This window comes from Marmota monax, unplaced genomic scaffold (assembly GCF_021218885.2).
Source record: "Marmota monax isolate L192 unplaced genomic scaffold, Marmota_monax_Labrador192_F-V1.1 WCK01_AAM20220418_F8-fsc00021, whole genome shotgun sequence".
NCBI lineage: Eukaryota > Metazoa > Chordata > Mammalia > Rodentia > Sciuridae > Marmota > Marmota monax.
In genome coordinates this window covers 24646973-24670166 of record NW_026695228.1, presented here as the reverse complement: position 1 = coordinate 24670166, position 23194 = coordinate 24646973, and the positions used below count along the sequence as shown (strand labels likewise).

The following is a 23194-nucleotide window of genomic DNA, read 5'->3' as shown; positions in this document are numbered from 1 at the left end:
AGTCTGGAATTTTGGTACATGATCAGCCCTCAAAAATACCCTGGTCCCTGAGACTCCAGTGAGCTTCCCTGACAGGCAGCGTGTCACGCATGCAGTCATGAATCTGCTGTGGGAATTAAGTGTGTTGTGTACTCAAAGAGGAGTCCGCCTGGCTTCCTTTGTACTTCACCCCATGCACCTTCCCTTTGTGCTTTGGGTCCTTTCACTGTTCTAGGTCGTGGCTGTGCGAAGTCCACTGTGCTCAGCCCGGTGAGTCCTGGTGAGTCATTCCAGCTCCTGGTGGTCTTGGATCCCTGGGGTAGTACCATATTGGGTTTTCTCTGGCAGAGCCAGTGCTGGGATGAGGCAAGCAAAGGCCCCTGGGGCTTAAAATTTAAGGAGCTGCGTATTCTCATGGCCATGCAGCACCCAGCCCGCAGCTGGCACAACCCCCAGCCTGAGAGTGCCTCCAACTCCACCCTGGTCACTTCTCTTGTTTCACCCTCCCTCCTAGTCCCAGCCTTCCTAGTTGAAACTTTTCATTTTTTAATCCGACATTATGTTTGTGAAATTTATCTGTGTTGAAAAATGTATGTAGCTCTAGTTCTTTTATTTTGACTGTTTCCTAGCTATGCTGTCTGATAAGGTAGCCACATGTGCCTTTTTAGACTCAAATTAGACAAAATGAAAAATTAAATTCCCCAATCACACTAGTCCCTGTTCACGTGTCCAGTGGATATCTGTGGCTACTGGTTATGGGACAGTACAGCTAGAGAACATTTCCATGGTCACAGAAACTTTTGTTATCCCTTCACCTCTTGGTTGAAATTTAGGATGCTTTCAGTTTTCTGTTACTAACAGTGTACAGCTGGGCATGGTGGTGCACACCTATAATTCCAGCATTTTAGGAGGCTGAGGCAGGAGGATCACAAGTTGAAAGCCAGCCTCAGCAGCTTAGCAAGGCCCTGAGCAAATTAGTGAGATCCTGTCTCAAAAAATAAAAAGGGCTGGGGAAGTAGCTCAATGCGTAAGCACTCCTGGGTTCAAAAAATGTACCAAAAAAACAAAACAGTGGGCAGTGTACATTGTTGTGTATATCTCTTCATGTACATGTGCAAGAATTTCTCTTGGATTTATATATAAATTGAAATTGAATTGCAAGACAATAGGCTATGAGAATATCCCCTTTCTAGATATTGCCAGTTATGATTTTCAAAATAATCTCCAGCTCTCACTCCCATTGATTGTGTCCTATCCTTCAGTGTCCTTACCAACCCTTGGTACTGTAAGAGTTTCAAATTTTTGTCTTGATAGGTGTGGATTAGTGGTTTTAGTTGCATTATTCCTTGTTTACTAGTGAGGCTGCACTATTTTCATGTATGTGGACCATTTGCCTTTCTTCTATGAATTACTTTTGTGTATCTTTGCCCAGTTTTCTTCTGGATTGTCCTCAACTTGCCTTTACATTCTTATGGTATCTTGATGTTCAGAGTTTTTAAGAATTATTGTAGTTTAATGTCATCAGAATTAATCTATTACAGTGTGTGGGTTTCGGTCTTGCCTACCCTGAGGTCAGTATGAAATCACACTGTGTTTTCTTCTGGAAGTTTTACTTTTCATATTTGGCTTTTAAAAATCCACCTGGAGCGAGTTGGAGTTGGAGCTCAATGGTAGAGCGCTTGCCTAGCACCTGTGAGGTACTGGATTTGACTCTCAGCGCGACATAAAAATAAATAAATAAGGGACTGGAGCTGGGGCTCAGTGGTAGAGCACTTGCCTAGCATGTGTGAGGCACTGGGTTCAATTCTCACCACCACATGTAAATAAGTAAATAAAATAAAGGTCCATCAACAACAAATAAATAAACATATTGTGTCCATCTGTACCTTAAAAAAAAATAAAAACAAAACAAAAATCCACCTGGAATTTATTTTTGTATATGATGTGAGATAAGGCTGTTATAAATTTTTTTGATGTGATTAACCATTTTCCCAGTTCCATTTACTGGTAATTCAGTGATTCTCAAAGTGCGACTCCCTGAGAGGGGACAGGAAGCTTTGGGGCCCACTACAGAGCCTTTGCCTTTTTCATTTGCGCTGAGTTTGTATTATCACTACAGAAGTCAGGCTGGGCAAACCTGCTGGCACCTTAGAAGAATCAAGGTGCTGTCACTAAGCTGTAGTTACAGGTGTCATTATATTCCTTATTGCTACACATTCAGTGCCAAAACACTTCATTTAGGAATGTCCTTGAAGAAGCAGTGAAGACTATTAATTAATATTAATTATAACGAAGTTCAGCCCTGTGAGCAGGTCTTTTTAATATTCTGCATGGTGAGATGGGAAGGTCTCAGAGCACTTACCTAGTTGTTTGAGTTGAGGCAGAACTAGTGGATTTTTTTCATGAAACATAATTTTTATGTGAAAGAATGACTGGTAGGCTGTGGTTATTCAGATTAGACTCTTTGACAGATATGTTCTCAGAAAAGAATGAAGTGAGGTGGTCACTTTCAGGCCAACACTGATAGTTGTTGCCAACGACAAAATTTGAGCTTTCAAGCAAAACTTAGAAATTTAGAAATCTTACTACCATGAGCGTAACAACTATTCAGTGTTTAAATACTTTTCTGATCATATCAGTGATGATATAGCAAAACATAATAACTTTTTATTTTTTCCCCAGAAAACCAAGATGGACAATAAGTTTCAATGTAACAGTATGAAAGTTTTTTGATACAGTGTCAGAGTCCACATTGCAACTACTTGCTGCTGGTTGTTAAGTGCAGTAACAAAGCACTATATCCCCGTTATCTGAAAAGGTTATGAAAACATTCTGACCTTTTCCAACTATGTATTATTAAAAAACAAACAAATAGGGCTGGAGGCGTGGCTCAGTGGTAGAGCGCTTGCCTAGCAGGTGTGAGGGTTTCATCTTCAGCACCACATAAAAATAAATAAAGGCCTTGTGTCCATCTACAACTAAAAACTATCTAAAACAAACCCAGAACAGCCTATTGCAACAGATTGATTGCAGCATAAGTAGGAATTCTGTGATCTTGTGGTGCGCAGTAGTGCATGCTTATAATCTCTGACTCAGAAGGCTGAGGCAGGAGGATCACAGGGGTTTGAGTTTTGCCCAGGCTGACCTTTTACCAAGTTGCCAGGTCAGCCTGGGCAGCTTGGTGAGACCCTGGCTCAAAATAAAAATAAAAAGGGCTAGGGATGTAGCTCAGTGATAGAGTACCCCTGGGATTAATCCCTAGTACTGGAGGGGGAAAAAATCCAGCTATCTTCCATTAAGGCAGACAGTGAGAAACTTCACAAAAATTATTATTTTTCATGAAATAGGTATGTATGTTAAAATTTTTAATGAACTTATTTATTTATTTATTTGGTACGGGGATTGAACCCAGGGGCATTTAACCACTGAGCCACATCCTCAGCCCCTTTTCATATTTTATTTAGAGACAGGGTCTCACTGAGTTGCTGAGGCTGGCTTAAAACTTGAGATCCTCCTGCCTCAGCCTCCCAAGCCCCAGGGATAATATGTGAGCCACTGTGCCCAGCTCTTTATTTTAAGCTAATGTACTTTTAAATTTTAATTTAATTTCTAATGTAGTAAATATCAGTAGGTATAATCCTCATAAATAATAGCACTTAAGCATCCTCACTGAGTTTTAAGAGGACAAATAAGTACAAAGGCAAAAAAAATTGAGACCTTCTGAACTTCCCCCCCGCCCCACAGTGCTGGAAATGGAGCCAGGGCTTTGCACATACTAGGCATGTGTAGCTCCACCCTGAGCTGCACCCCATCCCAGAGACCTTCTGGGCTAGTTTGTCCTTTCCCTCGTGATTCCTCGTGCTGCCTTTGTCACAGAGCAAGTTGCCGTCTATTCACAAGCACCTACAGGGTTGCGCGTCTTCCTGGGCCAGCACCATATTGTCTTACCTGTTCCCACATCATAATCAAACAACATAATACAAAAGTAATATATGTTCAATGCAAAAAAAAATTTAATAGGACAGAGTTAGAAGAAAGTAAAAAATTACCCACTAGAGATAAACTGTTAATATTCTGGTGTTCAGTTTTACCTTCTCTATATGCTGTATTTACAATTCATATTTGCATACATGCACTCATGTATACACATACAATATATATGTATACATATTTTTGCATATATGTATCATTAAAGAAAACAAAGAAAAATAGGGTCTTACTTTACCTTGTCTTTTGTATCTTTTGTTTTATATTCAGTATTATTATATCTTTCCAGCTTCTTAATGTTCTTCTGTATCATCAGTTTTAGTGTCTTCATGATATTCTGTTTATATGGTTGTACCTGATTTATGAGATCATTTTCTACATTGAAATTTTGGATTGTTCCATTTTTCACTCTTAGTAGCCTGACTTAAAAGTGATTTCCAGCTAGCTAGGTGCAGTGGCCCATGCTGTAATCCCCTCGATTTACAGGCTGAGGCAGGAAGGTCACAAGTTCGAGGCCAGCTTCAGTATCTTAGTAAGACCTTATCTCAAAAAAAAAAAAAAAAGAAGAAGAAGAAGAAGGGGGACTTGGGGATACAGCTCAATGGTGGGCTCAGTCCCCAGGACCAAAAATAAGGAACTTCCTTGCGGCTGAGTCTTCATGCTCATGTGGGATTCCTTAGGATCAGTTCCTAGGAGGCCCAAAGTGAGGGCTGGGACCACTTGAACGGGGTAAGGGTTGTGGCCGACAGCTGGACAGGAGAGAGGAGCGAGCAGCCAGTACGAGGGTTTCAGTCCGGGAGAGTCCTCGAGGCGCAGAGTCCTGGCATCACCGCCAGTTTTCATGACTGACGCTCTAGGGCAGGGGCAGGAAGAGGGGAATAAGCCTGTGTGGTGGTGGAGATGGAGGACCTGCCTCACCCACTGCCCAGGGTAGCCAAGGGTCACTGAAAAATGGTTTCCTCAAGGACTGAGAGTCCCAGTGCTTCCACTCCTGCGTGATCTGAAGAGGGAAATATATACTGTAGATCCGCCATTTCTCTGCCTTTAAGGCCTCCCCCTGGCTTGACTTGTTTGTCGACTGTGGATGGCCTAAAATACTAGGTGGGCGGGGACTATGAGAGTGTGCCACCTTTTATGACATTTGACAGCCAGCTTGTCAGCTTTCTTTATCATGTGCCTGTGGAGTTGGTGGGCAGTGGGCAACTGCAACAGTGCAGGCAGCCATGGAAACAGCCCTGGGATGGAAGACCAAGGTGGAGGCCTTGCTCAGCTGTCCCTTATTAGCTGAGTGGATGTGGGGACCTTCTCTGACTTTCCTGGACTTCAGCCTCTGTAACTATAAAATGGGGCTGGGTAGCACTGCCTCACTGGATCATTGAAAGGATTAATTTGGGCAGCATGTGTAAGCATCTGCAGGGTATAGGACTTATGGAACTTCCTAGTAATCTCTTCTGAGTGTCATTTAAGTTTTCCAACTTCAATATCCTCCTGTGATAAATAGGGATAATAATATGTAACTTCTGAGTATTAAATGACAAAATGTAGGAAAGATAAGATGTTAAATAGAGGGATAAATGTCTTCATATATTTATGTTGCTGGGCATGTTGCCCCAGGTATGTGCAGGTGCTACTGACAGCCACCTGAGGGTCTGACATTGTCAGGCACAGCAAATTTAGACTGTAGTGAAGAGGAGAGTACGGGTCACAAAGGCAGAACTGGCTACTGTAGAACGTCATTTTATGCTAGGATTAGATTTCAAAACAGAGCACGAGGTCTAATCATAAATAGTTAAAATGGGCTACCCTTAATTTAGGGAGTGAGGGTGTAGTTTACATATGCAAAGACCCGGGTACAGCCCCAGCAACACCCCCTGCCACTAAAAACTAGAAAATTTCTGAACTTGTCCATAGAGCATCTCTCAGTTCAGTAGAAACAGTTTATCCTCCAGCATAGGAATAGATTTCCCTCCTTTTGGTTGAGTATCAGCTGAAATATTGAACTGAGGTTTTGGGGCCTTGCTGAAGTAATCTCTTAACCCCATATGGCAGGAGTGAATGTGGGGCCATTCTCTGACTTTCCTGGACTTCAGTGGACAGGAGACTGGAGGGAAGGCAGAGTCACACCTCCCATCACTCTTATGCCATGCTCATCCTGGGTCTTGTACTCAGTTCAGCCCTTATTCCTCTAACAGATATTTATTGAGTATCTACTATGTAACAGACTCTTAGGCGCTGGGAACAATACTGAAAAAAAAAACCAGACCCAAACCCCTGCCCTCATGGAATCTTAATTCTATGGGGGAGGCAAACAATAAACAAATAAGTAAAAATTAGTTTGTTCGATGGAGTATTGGAGACAAAACAAGGCAAGCGTTAGAAAGTTCTGGAGTGGACAGTTGCAATTTAAATGGGGTGGACTGGAAAGGTCTGCTGGGAAGCTGTGATCTTCACAAGTCCTGCCGGAGTGGATACTGGGGCAGAGGCGGGGGTGTGAGCCAGCAGAGAGATCAGCTAGTGCGGAGTCCCTGAGGCCAGCAGGAGGTGCCTGCATGTTTGAGGACCCTGAGGAGCTCAGCAAGGAGCCCGGTGAGGCTGGAGGGAAGGAGGCTGTCGGAGTCACGGGAATGAGGTTGGATGTGAAGGGCCTCGTCTGCCATCGTGCTGACCGTGGCCTTTCATCTGAGAACCCCCAGGAGAGGACCAGGATCACTCTGGCTTGAGTGTTGAGAAGAGCCTGGAGGAGGGTGAGGGAGCTAGCTGCCAGGGGACTGTCGGAGTGTTCCTTGTGCTCAGTGGAGGTTTGGACCAAAGTGGTGGGAACCGATTAATTCTGGCTGTTTAGAAATCAGAGGCCGCAGTGCACTTCCTGTCATTGGACGTGGGATATGAAACGGTGAATTCAGGGACGCGCCCAGGTCTTAGCTTGAGTGGAGGGTGGCTGAACTCACCGCTGAGGTGGGGAAGGGTTGGGGGGAGCTAGGTGTGGCGTGGGTTGAGACCTGCAGACACTGGGGGGAGGTGAGGAGCAGGCGGGGGGGTGGTCTAAACCTGGAGGTGTAAGTTCAGGCTGGAGGTTACTGGGGGATCAACAGGACATAGGTAACATTTAAAAGCAGGAGGTGGGGTGAGTTCTTCCAGGGAGGGAGTATTAGCAGAGAAAGGTCCAAAGGCTTGGGCCCTGGGCTAGCCAGGGTTAGGGGGCCAGGAGTGGGGAAGGAGCCAGCCCTGGAGGCAGGTAAGGAGTACCTGGAGGCAGGTAAGGCAGGTAAGGCTGGGCTGGGAAGAGTCAGGGGAGTGAGGCAACCTGGACTCAGGTGTGTCAAGCTGAGGGGCAGAGACACCCCCTCGCTGCTGGAGCAGCCATTTCTTTCTGAGCACCGGCAGGTGTGCAGTGCCACCATGTTGTCAGGTGGGAAAATTCACTGACCCAGTAGCTTGTGGGAGTCCAGGACGGGCACTTGGAGTCAGGACAGACACATCCAGGCCAAGAAAGGCCTGTACAAGGGGCTCTCACAGCCACGCACTCCTCGGAGCACTTGTGAGGATTCCAAGGGAAAACACAGGAGATGCTCAGCCGGACCCGGGAACTGGGGACTCTGAAGGGCCAGGCCCCTGCCTTGGGTGCGGAGTGCTGAAGTGCAGTCTCTGGGGCTCGGAGCCCTGGAGGATGCCCCTATGCACACCTGTCCCCTGGATCCATTCCTCACCCTCGTCAATGAATCACACCACTCTTGTCATTCCAAGAAATCTTAATTTCTTTATTGTTTGACTTTTTGACTCAACAATTTTTTTTAAACTTTTTGTTTTTTTCTGAAACGTTCTTGTTATGAGCCTTTTGTTTTGTTCTCGTTAAATGCACTCGACCCAAAATTGGTTTGGCATATCGAAAAGGAGACCAAAGAGGGAAGGACTGGGGGGTGTGGGAGGGGGAGGAGGCCCGAATGAACAGAGAGAAGTTGAGGATGAGAGTAGAAAGAGGAACACAGAGACAGCGAGAGAGACACGGGAGAGAGGCAGAGACAAGAGAGGGAGGGCCGGAAACCCCAAAGGAAAATCCAGAGAGAAAGAATTGATAAGATTTAGGAGCAAATGAATTCAGGAGCTCAAGGAAGGGAGGAGAGGAGACCAAGACCCTTCTCTATACCGTGGGGGCGTCAAGGCACCAGGTCTGGTTGGGGTGGGGGGACACCTAGGCTGTCTGGGTGGCTTTGCACTGGACTGCAGTGGTGTCCAGCCCCACCAGGGGGCCCTGCCACACAGCTCTGAGGCCTCGTTATCCACCTTGGTGACTGATTCCAGCTGGGATGGGGGACCAAGGGCCCAGCTACACCCTCTCTCCCTGTGAGTGTCGTCTGGAGAGATGGGGAGGGCTGGCCAGGGGAGAGGAAGCAGGACTCCTATGCTTTCCCAGCCCCTCTGGGCGCTCTCGGCCTCGCCGCCTGGCCTCCCAGCCCTCTCACTGGCATTGGATGGAGGCGTCTCAGGCCTGGTCTGGGCCAACTCCGTCTCCCCTAGGCCGGCCCTTCACGGACGCTAGCCGCCCTCCAGAGTGAGCCCCAGGCCCGGTGAAGTCAAGCGAGGGCCAGGGAGCCGCCCACCCACCTCCTCCTGGAGTTGCCTGACAGTGCTGTCCCCTTCTTCCCTCTCGGTCCCCATCTAGCCCTCACCCATGCTCTTCTGGTGAAATGGGTTAAGACTTTCTACTGGAAAAAGCCAGAGATGGAACTCGACCCCACCTTCTCCCCTCATCTCTTCCCCTACATGGGACAAACCACCATCTTTGGTCTGACCCCTTCTCCCCTAATTGATGGGGACAAGCCAGCCCCAGCTCCCCAGGAGAGGGAAGGGGGCTTTCTAGCAGCAAAAAGGGTCCCTCCAGCCACCTACCTGTCCCCTTCCCTCCAGTTCCTTCCTAGAGCCCCTCCCCCTTAACCCAAAGAAGTTCATGGCAGCAGCAGGCTGAGACCCAAAGATGTTTGAAAACTCATGGCACTTGTGAGAAAAGAGGGAGGGGCAAGAGAGGTCAGAGCAGAGGTGGGGGCCACCTCTGGGGAAATGGCAATGAGGGGCTGCGCTAGTGTGGCAATGGGGCTGCGCTACCCCCAAAGAGTTGGGGCAGGGGTCTGGGGAGGCCAGGCTGACGGGCTGGAGAGGACGGGGCAGGTACTCAGGACGCATCCCAAGCCTGGAGCGTCCGGGTGCTAGGAGGGTGCAGTAGAGGTCTCAGGACAGGGGCGTCCTGACCCCAGGCTTGGTCCCTGGTTTGCCTCCCCTGCAGGGGGAAGGGAATGTGATGGCTCACCTGTCCCCTCCTGCCCCGGAGAGAAAACCACCGCACACCAACCCTCCCTCCTCAGCCACACCTCCGCCATCAAACCCTCTGTCCTCTACTCCCCCGGCTCTTCCCGCATCCACCTCTCCAGATGGTGAGTCAGCCTCCTCTTCCCCGCCTGCCTGAGTCCCAGAAGCAATAGACATGAAGCAGGAACTCAAAGGGGTAGCGCAGCCATCTTGGCAAAAGCATCTTTGGGTGTGAGGGTGTCTCCCCCGGGCCAGTGGGGAGGGGAGGGGAGACAGGCCTCTGGCCTGGGGCAGGCAGTGAGGTACACGCCCCAGGAGGGCTGACTGATGCCAGGGGCAGACAGAGCAGGAAAGGAGGTGACAGGACGGGTGCCGGGAAGGAAACGGGTTCTTTGTTTCGCTGTTGCTTCTCGATTTTGTTAGAATTCTGTCTCTGGATTGTAAAAAGCTGCTCTGGCGGCCCGCCCACCCGGCTGGGATGCACATACACGGAGAAGTCCTGGCTGCCGGGCCGCGGTGCTGCTCTGCTCCGGAGAAAGTCCGGGCTGGCCTGGGCCGCAGGTGCCCGGTGGCTTCAAGTGATGAGATTTTCTTTCTTTCTGTTTTTGTTTTTTGTGTTTTTTTTTTTTTTTTGTCTTTTTTTTCTTTTCCATTTCGTTGAAATATTTACAGCAATGGGGGAGGAGGAGGAGGAGAGGAACGGGTAAGAGGGCCCCCTAGGGAAAGATCCAAGCCCAGGACCCACTCCCCAGGGAGATCCAGACCCAAAATCTGCTCCCCAGATAGCTGAGCCCACAGGACTGGGAACTGCCCAAATATGGCCACCCCTGTGGGCTAGGGGCCCTGCGGGGAGTTGTGCTTCATCAGGAGTCACCCCAAGGGAGGGGGTCATTGGGTGCACTCTCGGAGGGCTGAGGGGGCAGGCTTGCTGGGAGGCGGGGGGGACAAACAGCAAGGGGAAAGGAGCTTCGGAGAAAGTTCAACCTTTAAACCACCAGCGGCCACTGCCCGTCTCCTCGGCCGGGGTTCTCCCCTGGGCCAGAGGCCCACATCCAGGGAGCAGGGAACCACCGTGCAGGAGGAGCCTGTCTGTCCTTCTGCCCCTCTGCTCCCTTCTGGTGCAGCCAGAGAAGAGCAGCTGGCGGGCTGGACCCAGTGGGGCTTCTGGCAACCTCAGAAGCTGCCCTCCACACCCAGGAAACCAACCTCACTCCCTCCAGGGGACAGGAGGAGCAGGGGGAAGGGAGGAGTCAAGAAGTGGGCTGCACCCTGCTAATCTCCCTCCTCACTCCCTGGGGGACTCTGGGCTCCTCCTCACTGCACTTCCCCCAAATAGAGCTGGTGCGCGTGGCTGGTGGGAAACCCTGTCTGTGACCCTGGCACCTTGGGCCTCCACATCAGAGCCCACTGAGGGGACTGTGGGGCCCATGGCCGAGGGGTGCGTGGAGAGAGTGGCCCACCAGCCACTGCCTCCATCAATCTCCCTCTCCCACCAGAGCCCCGTCCAGGTTCCTTCCCTGGCCTGGGCCACCAGCCCCTGGTCCATGAGGTCCCCTCAGAGACTAGTGACCAGCTGCATCTGCCCATCCCCATCAGGCCCTGGCCCCTCGAGGCCTGGGGCTGCCAGGTAGCCCTCGTGGCTAGGCCTCCGCACCTGGTAGTAGCCCTGCAGGGGGTTCCGGGCCACCAGGGCCGGTGGGCGCGAGGTGTAGTAGATTTCGGGGGGGCCAGGAGGTGCGGGTGGGGGTGGGGGCAGGGCCTCACTGGGTCCCTCGGGGCTGCTGTCCGGGTAGGAAGGCGAGTCCCGCAGGTTGGCCCCGCTGGCATAGAGGGAGTCCCGGCCCGGAGGGGAGGAGAGGGGCCGGCTGGTGGCGCCATCCTCCGCTGTGCAGCTCTCCGACTCATCCAGGTCACTCTGGTACAGCACCGACTGGGCCCGGGGCAGCAGCAGTGGCTCCTCGAGGGCCTTATAGAGAAGTTCGATCTCCGCCCGGTCAGCACCCCCTGGCCCACCAGCCTCCTCCTCGCCACCACCCCCTGGTACAGGTGGCACAGGGGGCTCGGGTGGCGGAGGGCCCTTGGCCCCGCTGCTGCTGCTGCCTCGCAGGTTGTTGTGCACCAGCTCCGAGATGATCATCTTCTCAAAGGCGGCAGCATCGGCCAGGTTCCGGCCTCGGGGTGGCTCTGGGCCCCCGTCCCCTGGAGGGAAATCCCCACTTCGCAAGGAGTAACTGTTGTTGAAATTGCCATTAAGGGGCAGGGTGTCCATGCCGCAGGCTTCCCGGCCTCCCAGGGGGTGCTCTGCAGGGCAGAAGGGGCAGGTCAGGAGGACGAGGGGCCTGGTTGCCTTGGCAGGGAGAAGGGTGCAGTCATTGGAGAAGGGGAAGTTTGGTTGGACTGGGTCTTCCCTGGATCGCCCCTGTCCCCTGGGGACTTCGGTTTCACACTGCCTCTCTTCCTCACCTGCTACAGGGACAACAGCCCGGCAGTAAGTTGGGGGGCCCCTCCCAACTAGAGGTTCAGAATCTGCAGTATGAGGAGGCCTGGTTAACTGTGCTCAGAACCTGATCACCTTTATTCCCCACCGGAAGGCCCAAACCATGACCACATCCACTCGGCGGCCACGCCACAGACTGTGCTGGGCAGGGGTGCATTGTGAGTTCTCCTCGTCCCTACGGGAGACCCTCTGAGAAGGCCACTAATTGTTCCTCTGCCTGCTTTGGAAAAGTTACCATAAAGAGTCATACTTACTAGGTTCCCGGTAGCTTCCTGCAGGTGCCAACCAGGAGAGAAGGAGGAGGTGAGAGTGAGTTAGAATGCAGAGTCTAAGCCCAAGTCCAGGGGCCTGAACTGGACCCCTCTGGACCAAACCCCAGGCGGCCTGCCCCCCTGGGCTGTTGCCTTCCCACAGCGCTCGGCCTCAGAGCACCCTCACCTGGGGAGTTGAAGACAGGGGGCGACGAGGGATTGAAGCCCACTGACTCGGCGATGAGGGTGTTGTAGGGGCTGGTGCCCCCACGTGGCTGCAGCACAGGGTTGGTCAGTAGGTGGTTCCCCATGGTACCTGCCCAAGGGTTCAGAGGTCACAAGGCAGCCCCAAGACATTGGGGCTAAGAGCCTTTGAGGGACAGGAACCAGGACAGAAGGCTGCTTTCTCACCTCGATTGAGGGTGGGGGTGCTGTTGATGTCGCCTGCCATGAAGGAGGACTCCGTCTGTTTTCTCACGGTGTCATTCCACATCCTCCGAATTCGGCTCTGGGAACATAGCCCAGACATGAGGGGGTCCTAGGGCCACCCACCCTCCAGCATCACTCTTGAGACTGCTTTCCAGATGAACGCCATCGAAGACCCAGGCCGGGCACTCCCCTGCCCTTTGGGTTCTAAGTTCCAATACTCAGTCCCAGGGAGTCCTGCTTGGTGACCTGCCCTGCCCTGCCCCAGTACCTGGGTCCCTGTGTAGTAGCGGGTGTTGCTTCGCATGGCTGAGGTCTTAAGGGAGCCATGAGTACCCCCTGGTGGGGAACGGATGCAGCAGTAGGAGTGACGCAGGCACTTGCTGTACTCCTTGTGCACCTGGGGGACGAGGGGACAGTCAGCTGTCAGGAGATGCCAACCTCCTTTGTCATCCAGACACCACAGGGTGGCTGGAGAACAGGCTGCCCTGGGAGTCTAGAGACTGAACTCCCAGAGGGTATGTTCCCTGTTTCAGTGCCTGGCAGGCCACAGAAAACTTGCTGTCATCTGTCCCCCAAAAGCCAACCGTTCGCACTTTCTCTCACTCTCTTCTCACTTGGGCCTATCTTCTTTTCTCCACCTCCACTAACCATTTCTCATTCATTCATTCACAAACTCAGCAGCTCTTTAATGAGCATCTGCTATGTGCCAGGCAGAGTTTTGGCCCCTGGAAAAGTAAAGCACACAGTGGGAACAAATCCCTATCTCTCAGTGCTTATATCTTAGCAGACAGAGACAGAATGTGGATAAAAATATAAACACCAGTTGTTCCTTGGTATCTTTGGAGGATTGGTTCCAGGACCTTCCTTAGATACCAAAATCAGCAGATACTTAAATCCCTTATATAAAATGGCATAGTATTTGCATAACCTATGCACATCCTCCCATACACACACACACACACGTATGCATTCATATATGTACACACTTTGAACCCAGGGCCTCAGGCAGGTTAGGCGAGCCATCTACCGCTGAACTACATCCCCAAGCCCTCTCACATATATTTAAGTCATCCCTAGATTACTTATAACACTGGGATACAATGTGAGTGCTATGTAAATAGCCGTTATAGTGTATTGTTTAGGGCATAACAACAAAAAGTTTGTACATGTTGAGCAGTTTCTTTTTCTCGAGTATTTTTCATGGGCAGCTGGTCACATCTGCAGATGCAGAACCTGGGGATACAGAGGGGCACCTGAATGCCGTGCAGCGTGTCGGACAGCGATAGGTGCCATGGAGAGAACTGCAGCTGGGAAGGGGGTTGGGCAGTGCTGGCATGTGTATTAGTGTGCGTGGAAATAGACTGCGGAGGCCTCATTACAAATCAGATGTCTTGGCCAAGAAATAAGTAGCAGACCCTCAGATACCTGGGGAAGGACATCAGGCCAAGGGAGGAAGAGGGCCATGTCCGGAGGAGGGTCCTATCTAGGTGACCAGGAGTGCAGAAGGGAGTGAGGGCAGAGGGGTAGGGAGCCAACGGGGTGGTCCAACGTATGGGTCTGGGGTCCCTGTAAGGACCTTGCCATGCAAGGACTCCAGGATGATTGTCTGGGCGAGCCATCCGACAGGCTTCTGTGTGTGTGTGTGTGTTTTAGTGGGCTGGGGTGGAACCCAGGGCATGCTGGGCCAGGGCTCTAGCACTGAGCCCCGCCCCTAGCCCATGGGATGGCTCTGAGCAGAGCGGAGAGAGGGTCAACCTCCCTTGCACAGGGATTCTGGGGTCTTGCTTCCACTATCCCAACGACCTTGCTGTCCCCCACCGCAGCCCAACAACCACCTGACCATGTCCCCTCACTGCCTACAGGGTGCAGCCTAAGCACCTCGGCTCAGCACCTCGAATGAACAGAGAGAAGTTGCCGCCTACAAGCCCATCTCCAAACTCCCTCGCTGCTCTTCTCTCCTCCATATATGTTTTTTTAAGATCCAGATTTTAACACATTTATTTAAAAACGGACCTTTCTATCACCACAGAATTCACAGCTCTTTCTAGAACTACTGAAGAGGGGACGTTCCGTTTGGAAGGTGCCCAGTGGTCTCCCACCGTGGGCCCCACACTAGTGGGAGCGAGCCCGCCAGCTGTCTGTCCTGCCTTCTCGCTCCTAAGCTGTTGCACCTGTGATACACACTGGAGGCTCAAAGAGGTGCCTGAGTTCCCTTCGCCCTTGCCTGCCTCGCCTGCGACCGGAAAAGTCTGAGGAGCTCCACCCCAGGGCCCCGATCTCACCTTTTTCTGTAAGGCGCAGTGAAAGACGAAGATGAAGACCCCCTGGAAGGCGTTGAAGGTAGTAAAGAGATAGGCCATGACCACTGACTCCTTGTTGATGAAGAGGAGGCCAAAAGCCCAGGTAAGACCCAACAGGAAGAGCAGCGCAATGGCCCCCAGGGCCCAGGATCTGGGGGTGCGGGGGGACAGACAGGTCAAAGTACCCTCCAGGAGAGACAGCTGTAGCCCAGGCCTCCCCCAGAGCCCTGATGCCCCCATGTGGTGTGAGGGGCTTTGGGGTGGGCTGGGCATTATTTGCAAAGATCCAGCTTGGGGCTGAATAGGCCTCCATGCTCCTAACCCAGCCGGGCCTGGTGGGGAAGCACTGATCCAAGTCAGAGTGTGCAGACCTCAGTCACTCCCTGGATGGTTGAATCATTTGTCATTTTTCCAAACCACTTAAACTACATTTTATAGCCCATTTTTCTTTTCTTTTTTTCCCCAGTACTGGGGATGGAACCCGGACCTTGAGCATGCCAGGCAAGCACTTTACCACTGAGCTACACCCTCTCTCTATTTTTCTTTCAATTGCCTTCAAGTGGACTCATGTTCTGAACCTGGCCTCACCCTTGGCAGTTACGCCCCCAATGGCAAGGGCTGGAAGGGCTATCACTGTGCTTTCTCATTAAGTGGGTACAAAGTGAACCCATCCGTCTTGATATTTAAAATCACATTTCAGGAAACCCTGGGAGAGGTTAGGCCCACGGTGGGGCCCCAGGGCAGGGGTGTGAGGAGAGGAGACTCACTTAATGTTGTCCAGGCGACTGGAGTCGGGCTTGAGCACAGACGAGCTTCGAATCATCTTGTGCAGGGTCACCATGAGGAACACCAGGTTCACCTGGGGGCAGTGCAAGGGGAAGGGGCTGGTGAGGGTTCCCCACCTCCCCTACTGAGCTGAGGCCTTCAAGCCTTAGCTTCAACCCCTCTTCTTCAGGGCCTCCTGCTGGAGAACCCCAAAGTGCTTGCTGTACTGCAGTTAGCTGACTGCCTAGGCGCTGAGAGGACAGGACACAGCCTGCCACGCACCAGGGGCTTAGATCACAATTGACAGTCTGCCTTGTGCTCTTGGCTGGCTGCTCAATTCTTTTTTTTTTTTTTTTTTTTTTTTGTGGTGCTGGGGATTGAACCCAGGGCCTTGTGCAGGATAAGGCAAGCCCTCTACCAGTGGAGCTATGTCCCCAGCCCCTGGCTGCTCAATTCTGACATGGCTTTCAAACTAGCACCTCTCAGGGCGGGGGTCAAGGCTAGCTTGGATGAAGGAAGGAGCCCCAGTGCTTGCAGTGCTACCGTCCAACTTACCACGATGACAAAGGAGACGGGTCCGATGAAGCTCCAGATGAAATAATTGTCCACTCGCAGCCAGCAGCTGTGAAGGAAATAACACCAGAGTGGAGAGAATTCAAGAGGCACTTCCCCCCGACCCTGGGAGGCCAGACTCTGCTGGCTGCAGCCTCTAGCATCAGGAGAGAGGCCAGTGGCCCAAGAAACCTAGCCCAGAGGTGCTGCTGAGCAGAGAGCCAGGCGGGGGAAACCCAGGGAATGACAGTGGGACACTCACGCCTTCTCGGTGCCATAGCTGCGATAGTCGATGGCCGCGGCGATGCCCACCACCAGGGCTGGGAAGCAGTAGCCCCCCAGGTAGTAGTACTTGGTGCGGGAATACTCGCTCTCAAACACCTCCACCAGCAGCAGGTAGAGGTGCACGCCCTCCAGGCACAGCCAGGAGAAGGCGGCCAGGAAGAAGTAGTGCAGCAGGCCGGCGAAGATGGGGCAGGCGATCTGCGGGGAGGACCACAGGTGAGGGCGTGCCAGTGGTGCCCCCCCGCGCCCCGGCCCGGGCCCAGCCCACCTCATACTGAGTCTTGTCTATCCCGACCAGGAAGAGCAGCTCGGCCAGGAACAGGTTGATGCACAGGTTCTTGTGGATGGTGTTGCGGTCGGTCTGCAGGCCCCGCAGGAAGCAGAAGGTGGAGATGCAGATGGCCAGGCAGACCAGGGAGATCACGATGCCCACCCAAGTGATGACCGACAGCAGCAGCTCGTTGATGCGGCCCTGGTACTGGGGGACAGGAGCAGGGGGCATGCTCAGGGCTTCTGGCTTTGCACACGCCACGGGGCATGCTCAGGGCTCAGCCAGGCACCAGCTGTGGGCAAGGTCCCGGCAAGGTCGTGGGTCAAAGGGACTTGCAGTGCCGTCCACCCAGCCACCTTGCAAGCCCCACCCCTCTGCAGGCAGCGCGCTCACTTCCTCATGCTCTGGAAGGCTTGTGGAGAGATGACAAAGGTGACACCAACTTGCTTCTCCAGAGTGTCTTGGGAGAAGGTGGGACCATGACCAGAGAAAACCAGATGCTTGGCCTCACGCCCCAGGCAGGACGGGCGGCCCCCCACGCCTACGAGGCCGGCCTTCCCAGCACCGCCCATGCTGCGCGCTCTAGGATGCCATGCAAAGCCGGGCCAGCCCCAGGCAGAGCGCCGGCCAGCTTACGATCTCTCGGTGAGCCATGAGCACAGCGAAGTTGGTGAGGTGGCTGCAGGCACACGTGGTGTGTGTCTTGTTGGACTCCACCAGGCGGCAGCCCTGGGTCGACCAGTAGCCCAGCATGGACCGCTCCGAGTAGTTCCAGAAGGAGCAGTTAGCGTTGAAGTGGTTCTTGGCCTGTGGTGTGGTGGGGGCGGGGGTCAGACTGGGAGTCCTGTTCCAGCCCCCACACCCGGCCACTGGACGGGACCAGGAAGGAAGAAGTGCCTGGGACGTGGGGCCCTGGATGATGGTCAGACCTCGGAGGAGAAATGGTCCAAGCTGCTAAGGTGGAGGTCTGAAGGCGGTTCAAGGGGGTCTACAGCTTGTTCCTACGGGGGCCGTGAGCACGGTAGGAGGGACGTGCAGTCCAGGGAGGGAGGGTATGCCTCACTCACCTCCAGGTGGGCCACGGTGAAGATGACAGGGTCCATGAGGAAGACGCGGCTGGACTCCTTGTTGATGGAGGCCGCAATGACCTGGGAGTTCACCACCAGGGAGGCGCCCCCGGGGCCACCTGTGCCTGCTTCGCCCGCCAGCTTCACCGTGGCATTCTCCGTGGACAGGAAGAGGCCCAGGTTGTTGTAGAGGATGAAGACAACTTTGACCACCCCTGGGGAGCACAGGCACAGTGGGACGGGATGGCAGGCCTCGGCCGGCACCCCGACTGGCTCCACAGCCCTCGTCCATGCTGGCCACGGGAGTGCTGAGGCAGGCCACGGCGCAGGCAGGCGGGTTCAGGGAGCCCTCTCCAAGAGACCACTGATCGGCTCTAGGCAGTCTGGCAGCAGCATGGTGGCCAGGACACACAGGGCCAGTTCTCTGGCCCACTCCTACTCCCCGTGAGACCTGGGGCGAGCCCCTATCCTCTCTGAGTCTTAGTCCCCAATGGCACAGTCCTCTCTGAGCTCTAAGGGCCAGGTGGGCTGCTGCCCAGGAGGCAGCCCTGCAGACCCAGGGCTCCACAGGGCTTTAAGGGCCCACAGATTCCCTGAGCTTCTACGCCAGTTTGAGCACGTAAGGCCTGATGGACGTTCCAGACCTACGCCCTTCTTAGACTGACAGAGCTAACGCAGGGCTGGAGGGCCGAGTGGTACGCGCGGTCCCCCCACCTGAACCCCCGTCAGGGACACTGACCATTGCGGCTGTTCTGCTTGATGGTGTTGGCTGACAGCTGGATGGAGTTCTCGCTGGGGTACTCCTGGGGGAACACCAGCTCCTGTACTTGACCTTCTGTGTTCAGGACAGTGACCTCCAGGACTGTGGGGATGGAGGTGGCAGGGAGCACACTGTTAAGGTCTGTCCCCAGACAGGCTCAGGCTGTTGCATGAGACCCAAAGTCGAGGGCCAGGGAGACCAGCCTCTTCCCATGGCTCTGGGCTGGGCAGGCCCCAGGGTGCAAGATTCACAGGCAAGCTGGCCCTTGGGGTGACAGCAACACTCACCCACATTCTGCTTGGCAGCCAGGAAGCGGGCAGGCTCCCTGACGTTGTCCGCGAGCAGGAAGGCGCCCTCCTCCAGGACGTCCAGGAGCATGGTGGCCGTGTGGACCTGCTCCGTGGCGTTCATATCCTTCCAGGACTCGAGTGCCTCTGGCCGGAGCAAGTTGTCCACCGTCTCCACCACAGCCTGCATGGGTGAGGACAGCACTGAGTCACCTCCTCTCTGCGTCCATCCCCTTTCCCTTTGGCTTGAGCCTCTGGTCCTCACGGTGTGAGCCCACGTGTCTCACCTTGATATAGTCCTTGCAGGTTCTTTCTCTCTTGTGCATCTAGGAGAGATGGAGGCGGGTCAGGCCAGCCCCGGGCTCCACGGCCCTGACCCCACCCTCTTCCACTAGGGCCCAGGCAGCCCATTCCCCAGGGACCCACAACCCCTAGGACCACTCCGGGCAGCCCAGGAATGACACCCAGGGCCCCTGGGGTCCTTCCTCTCTGACAAGGTGCTGAGGGGCTGCTGCCCCACTTGGAGGTACCAGCTCAGCCACTTCGGGAGCCCCTGGGGACATGCTCCTTCAGCCCTGCCAGGGGCCCCACCTTGTTATAGTTCTTGCCCGCTGACTCGCGCTCGATGGGCCGCAGGGCCTGCAGCTGGGCATCCAGGATGTCCAGCAGCTGCTCCATCAGCTTCACAGAGGAGGAGACGTCCCCGGCATAGATGGAGCCCCGGGTGTGGCGGGCCAGCTCGCTGGCAATGTTGGCTGCATTTTCTCCACTCTTAATCTGCGTGAGGTGGGGAGGAAGAGGGACCCCAGGTCTGTCAGGAGCTGTCCACGCCCCCACATCCCCTCTCCACACGCTCCGCCCCTCCTCCCTCCCTCTGGTCCTCCTCTCTGCCAGCCCCTCCCTGCCCATCTCTAGTCCAGGAGGGAAGCCCTCAGTCCTGCCTTCCAGGGCTGCCGTCCCTTCTGTCTCCCCAGTGGCTCCCTCTACCCCTGCTGGGCCCTGGATCCAACTGTCCAGGGCCCAGGAACTGAGTAAATGTGCCTGCCTTTGAGGGGCAGCGGTTGCTGGTACCTTCTGGGCCACCTGGTTGACCCAGGGGGAGGTGCAGTTGCTGAGGTCAGGGCCCCGGGGGTTCCAGAGCCCCAGGGCTGGCAGACACTGGAAGGAGGCAATTCCTGTAGGGACAGAAGGACAGGACAGACAGGGGAGCCACAGGGAAGGGGATGGGGAGAGGAGGAGACAGTGGGGCGTGGGTAGGTGAGGAGACGGTGAGGGGCAAGGGCACAGGCGTGAGGCAGGCCGGTCGGCGATGCGAGCCCCCCCCCCCCCCAGCGCCTTCTGCCTTTGCCTACCAGAGTTAGAACCTCCAGCAAAGCCTACTACGGCTCCATGAAGCCTCTCCCCCACTTAGTCCCAAGAGCATGTGTCCTTGCCGCCTTGGGCACTTCGGATGCTCATCTGCTTGTCCTGCCACTGGCCACTCCACCTCAGCTGAGGCCAGGAGCCGCAGGCCTGCAGGTGACGCCAGGGCACCTGACTGAGCTGCTGCTGTGCCCGCAGGGTCGGGGGACTGGGCCCTGTCCTTAGAGCCCCACTCCAGAGGGAAGACAGGCAAGTGCATCTGTGCTAAGCTGCAAGTCCCCTTCCTCCCTGGCCAGCCTTAGCAGGTGACTGCAGCCCCAACACTCACCTCGAGTCCCCTTGGGGCAAGGCCTCTCCACCAGCATGCCCTGCTGGGTAGCCGGCCACTGGACCCGCCGTACCTCTCGGGGTTCGCAGAAGAGCTCAGGGGACACGTGCAGATTGGGTGCTGGGGGTCGCCGGGTACTGGGGGCGGGGGCTGTGGCTGGAGGCAGGTCTGGTCCCAGCTGGTTAATGGCGCCCACCGGGTGTGTGGTGAGGGGAGCCCGGCGGAGCGGGGTAGTGGCCGCGGGTGAGGCTGTGCTGGTGAGGGGCGTGGGCCGAGCTGCGGTGGTGGTGCTGAGGGGCGGGGAAGTGGCTGGGCCTGGAAGGCAGAGGGGTACAAGACAGGGTCAGCCCAGACTCAGGTCCCAGGCCCATCGTCCCCAGCCATCCCAGCACCTTCCTCACTTGATAAGGTGGGAGGTCTTGCCCACCTGGTCTGGGAGCCCACCTCCCCTGGCCTTTGTGCTCACAGAGGTCCCCTGTATTCATGGGACTGTGTCAAGCATCAAAAGGCACCAAACATGCATGCGTGTGCTCTGGGTCTGAGGAAGCTCCAGTCAGACAGGAGTGCAGGAGGAGGGGCACCAGGGGCTGAACACAGCCAACGCCCCTCCGTGTTCTAGCCGGCTCTGGTCTGTTACCTGGTGACACCCCTTTCCCTCTGGGGGCCTGAGTCCCCGCCCTCTTGCAAAAGAAATTGGATTAGGTAAGGCTCCCTGAAGCCCCAGGGCTGCTCAGACCTGGAGCAGGACAGCTGGGGGGTGAAATGAACCTGCAGATGGACCTTGGCCCTACTGACCATCAGCAGCTCCACTCCGTCCCGCTTTATAGATACTGGGGACCCAAGGGCTCCAGGCAAAATGTGCCCAAGCTCCCTGGCGTAGGCAGTGCAGTTCAGTGGTTAGGAGCCCAGACTCCTGGATTCGAACCCTCAGGTCAGCAAGTCCCCTAACCTCCCAGTGCCTCAGTTTCCTTGTCTGTAAAATGGGGGCAACAATCCCTGTGTTCTCTACCATGAGCATCACATAAGTTAACAACTGTGAAGTGCTTTCTTTGTTTTATCTCCATGGTTCCCGTTTGAGCCCACCTCCAGACCCCCAAGACCTCAGGGCCCCCCATACCCTGGGACCAAGGCTTTTGGCCTAGAAGTGAGCCATCCTCACCAGCACTGGGGTCCGGTGGCCCAAACTCCAGGCTGTAGCGCACCACAAAATAGTTGTTCCAGACGTAGAGCTGGTTGTCCCGAGGGTTGTAGTCGACAGAGGAGACGAACTGGTAGGGGTTGGGGAAGGCGAGGCTGACGGGCTCCTCGCGGTTGGCGTTGGTGTTGAAGGCGTAGTCCACGCGGTTGCCGGCCGCCTCGCTGTCGTCGTCCACGTACACGGAGCGCAGCACGTAGAGCACGCCGCACACCATGAAGGCGTTGGACGCCGAGCGCTTGTCGTAGCCCGTCTCCCACGTGCCCTCGAAGCGCAGCGTGTAGGGGTTGAGCTGGCTCACCACCATCCGCCCGTTGTTGCCCTCGGTGGCGTAGATGACCCACAGCCCGTTCTCGTCCACAGCCAGGTCGATGTCCGTCTTGCCGCCCCAGCGGTAGGGCGAGGTGTCGTGGTAGTTGGCGGTGTTGATGACCGTCTCCCCGCTCTTGATGCGCGTCCGCAGGTCGTACTTGACGATGTTGCGCGTGCGCTCCTTGTTGTAGAAGACGGCGCCGTCGTAGACCACGAAGCCCGTGCCGTCCACTCGGTTGGGCAGCCGGTAGGTGGTGGTGTGGCGCGCGGCCACATAGTCCTCCCACGAGGCGTACTCGGTCAGTGTGTCCGTGCGGTAGGGGATCCAGGGCATGACATAGATGCGGTCACCAGCCTGCAGAGGGTCCTTGCACCACGCGCCTGACTGGTGCTCCGACTCATGTGTGGAGGTGGGCTCCAGCACCTTCTGCAGCGTCCCTGGGCACACGAAGACTGGGTCGGGCAGGTGGGGGTGAGATGGAGGAGCAGAGGCGAGAGGGGGGAGAGAGGAGAGAGAGGCAAGTTGGTCACAGGGCTGGGGGGGCAGGCTGTCCCCTCCTGCTGCTGCAGTCATGGTTGCTTGGTAGGGCTGGTGATGGGAAGGGGGTTTCTGGGCTGGGATCCCCGCCCTGCCCAGCTGCCCCTGTCCCTGGAGCTGTCACCCTGGAGGCCATCAAGAGCAGGGTTAGTGCAGGGAGGCAGTGCCCTCTTCCCTTCCTGGCTGCTAGAGACCCCACAGGCTGGGGATGAGGGGGTTGGCAAGACCCCTCCCAGAGCTGGTTCTGGTGTGATTGAAGGGGAGGGGGATTCTCCCTATGGCAGTGGCTCATGGCCTTGCGGTTCCAGGGGTCAGCCCCTGGCCATTGTCCCTCCTCCCTGCCCCCATGGAAGAGCTGGGCTCCGGGGTCCCATCCTTCACCAACCACACCAGGACAGACTACTTGGTTTTACACCTTCTTCCTCCTGCAAAAGCTGCAAGGTAGATGGGTGTTTCCATAACCACTGTGGGCGTCAGGAGCATCCCCCACTCCAGGGTTGGGGAAGCATGGGGCGCCAACTGTCCTGGAGCTCCTGATGCATCTTGTGCTCCCCGCCCACCCAGTACCCCAGAAGTTGGTAGCCAAGGCAGTCCCGGCTAGGCTAGGGAGGAGTCCAGCCCCTCCCTCAGGGTGCCCAGCCCTGCCCCCAGCCGGCAGGGTCTCTCTTGGGATTGGGCTCAGCAGCAGACACTGACACTGGTGCACAGGGTGTGGGGGTGGGTGGGGA

General features: G+C 55.1%; 1 protein-coding gene across 2 annotated transcripts in view; it reads right to left on the bottom strand.

Annotated features, from left to right (window-relative positions):
• Window positions 1-7703: 7703 nt before the first annotated feature.
• The window catches only part of Adgrl1 (adhesion G protein-coupled receptor L1), a 28171-nt gene continuing 12680 nt past the window's right edge, over window positions 7704-23194 (bottom strand). For both annotated transcript variants that reach the window (XM_058576521.1, XM_046436747.2), the window contains 19 exons: window positions 21581-22381; window positions 20422-20736; window positions 19803-19906; window positions 19323-19508; window positions 19019-19057; window positions 18732-18915; window positions 18424-18546; window positions 17685-17899; window positions 17254-17424; window positions 16615-16824; window positions 16324-16544; window positions 16065-16131; window positions 15512-15603; window positions 14727-14895; window positions 12713-12841; window positions 12427-12523; window positions 12203-12331; window positions 12019-12036; window positions 7704-11568 (listed from right to left, as the gene is read on the bottom strand). In XM_058576521.1, coding sequence (XP_058432504.1) covers window positions 10823-11568; window positions 12019-12036; window positions 12203-12331; window positions 12427-12523; window positions 12713-12841; window positions 14727-14895; window positions 15512-15603; window positions 16065-16131; window positions 16324-16544; window positions 16615-16824; window positions 17254-17424; window positions 17685-17899; window positions 18424-18546; window positions 18732-18915; window positions 19019-19057; window positions 19323-19508; window positions 19803-19906; window positions 20422-20736; window positions 21581-22381 — 4016 coding nt within the window. In that variant the 3' untranslated portion in view covers window positions 7704-10822. The remainder of the gene's footprint in view (window positions 11569-12018; window positions 12037-12202; window positions 12332-12426; window positions 12524-12712; window positions 12842-14726; window positions 14896-15511; window positions 15604-16064; window positions 16132-16323; window positions 16545-16614; window positions 16825-17253; window positions 17425-17684; window positions 17900-18423; window positions 18547-18731; window positions 18916-19018; window positions 19058-19322; window positions 19509-19802; window positions 19907-20421; window positions 20737-21580; window positions 22382-23194) is intronic.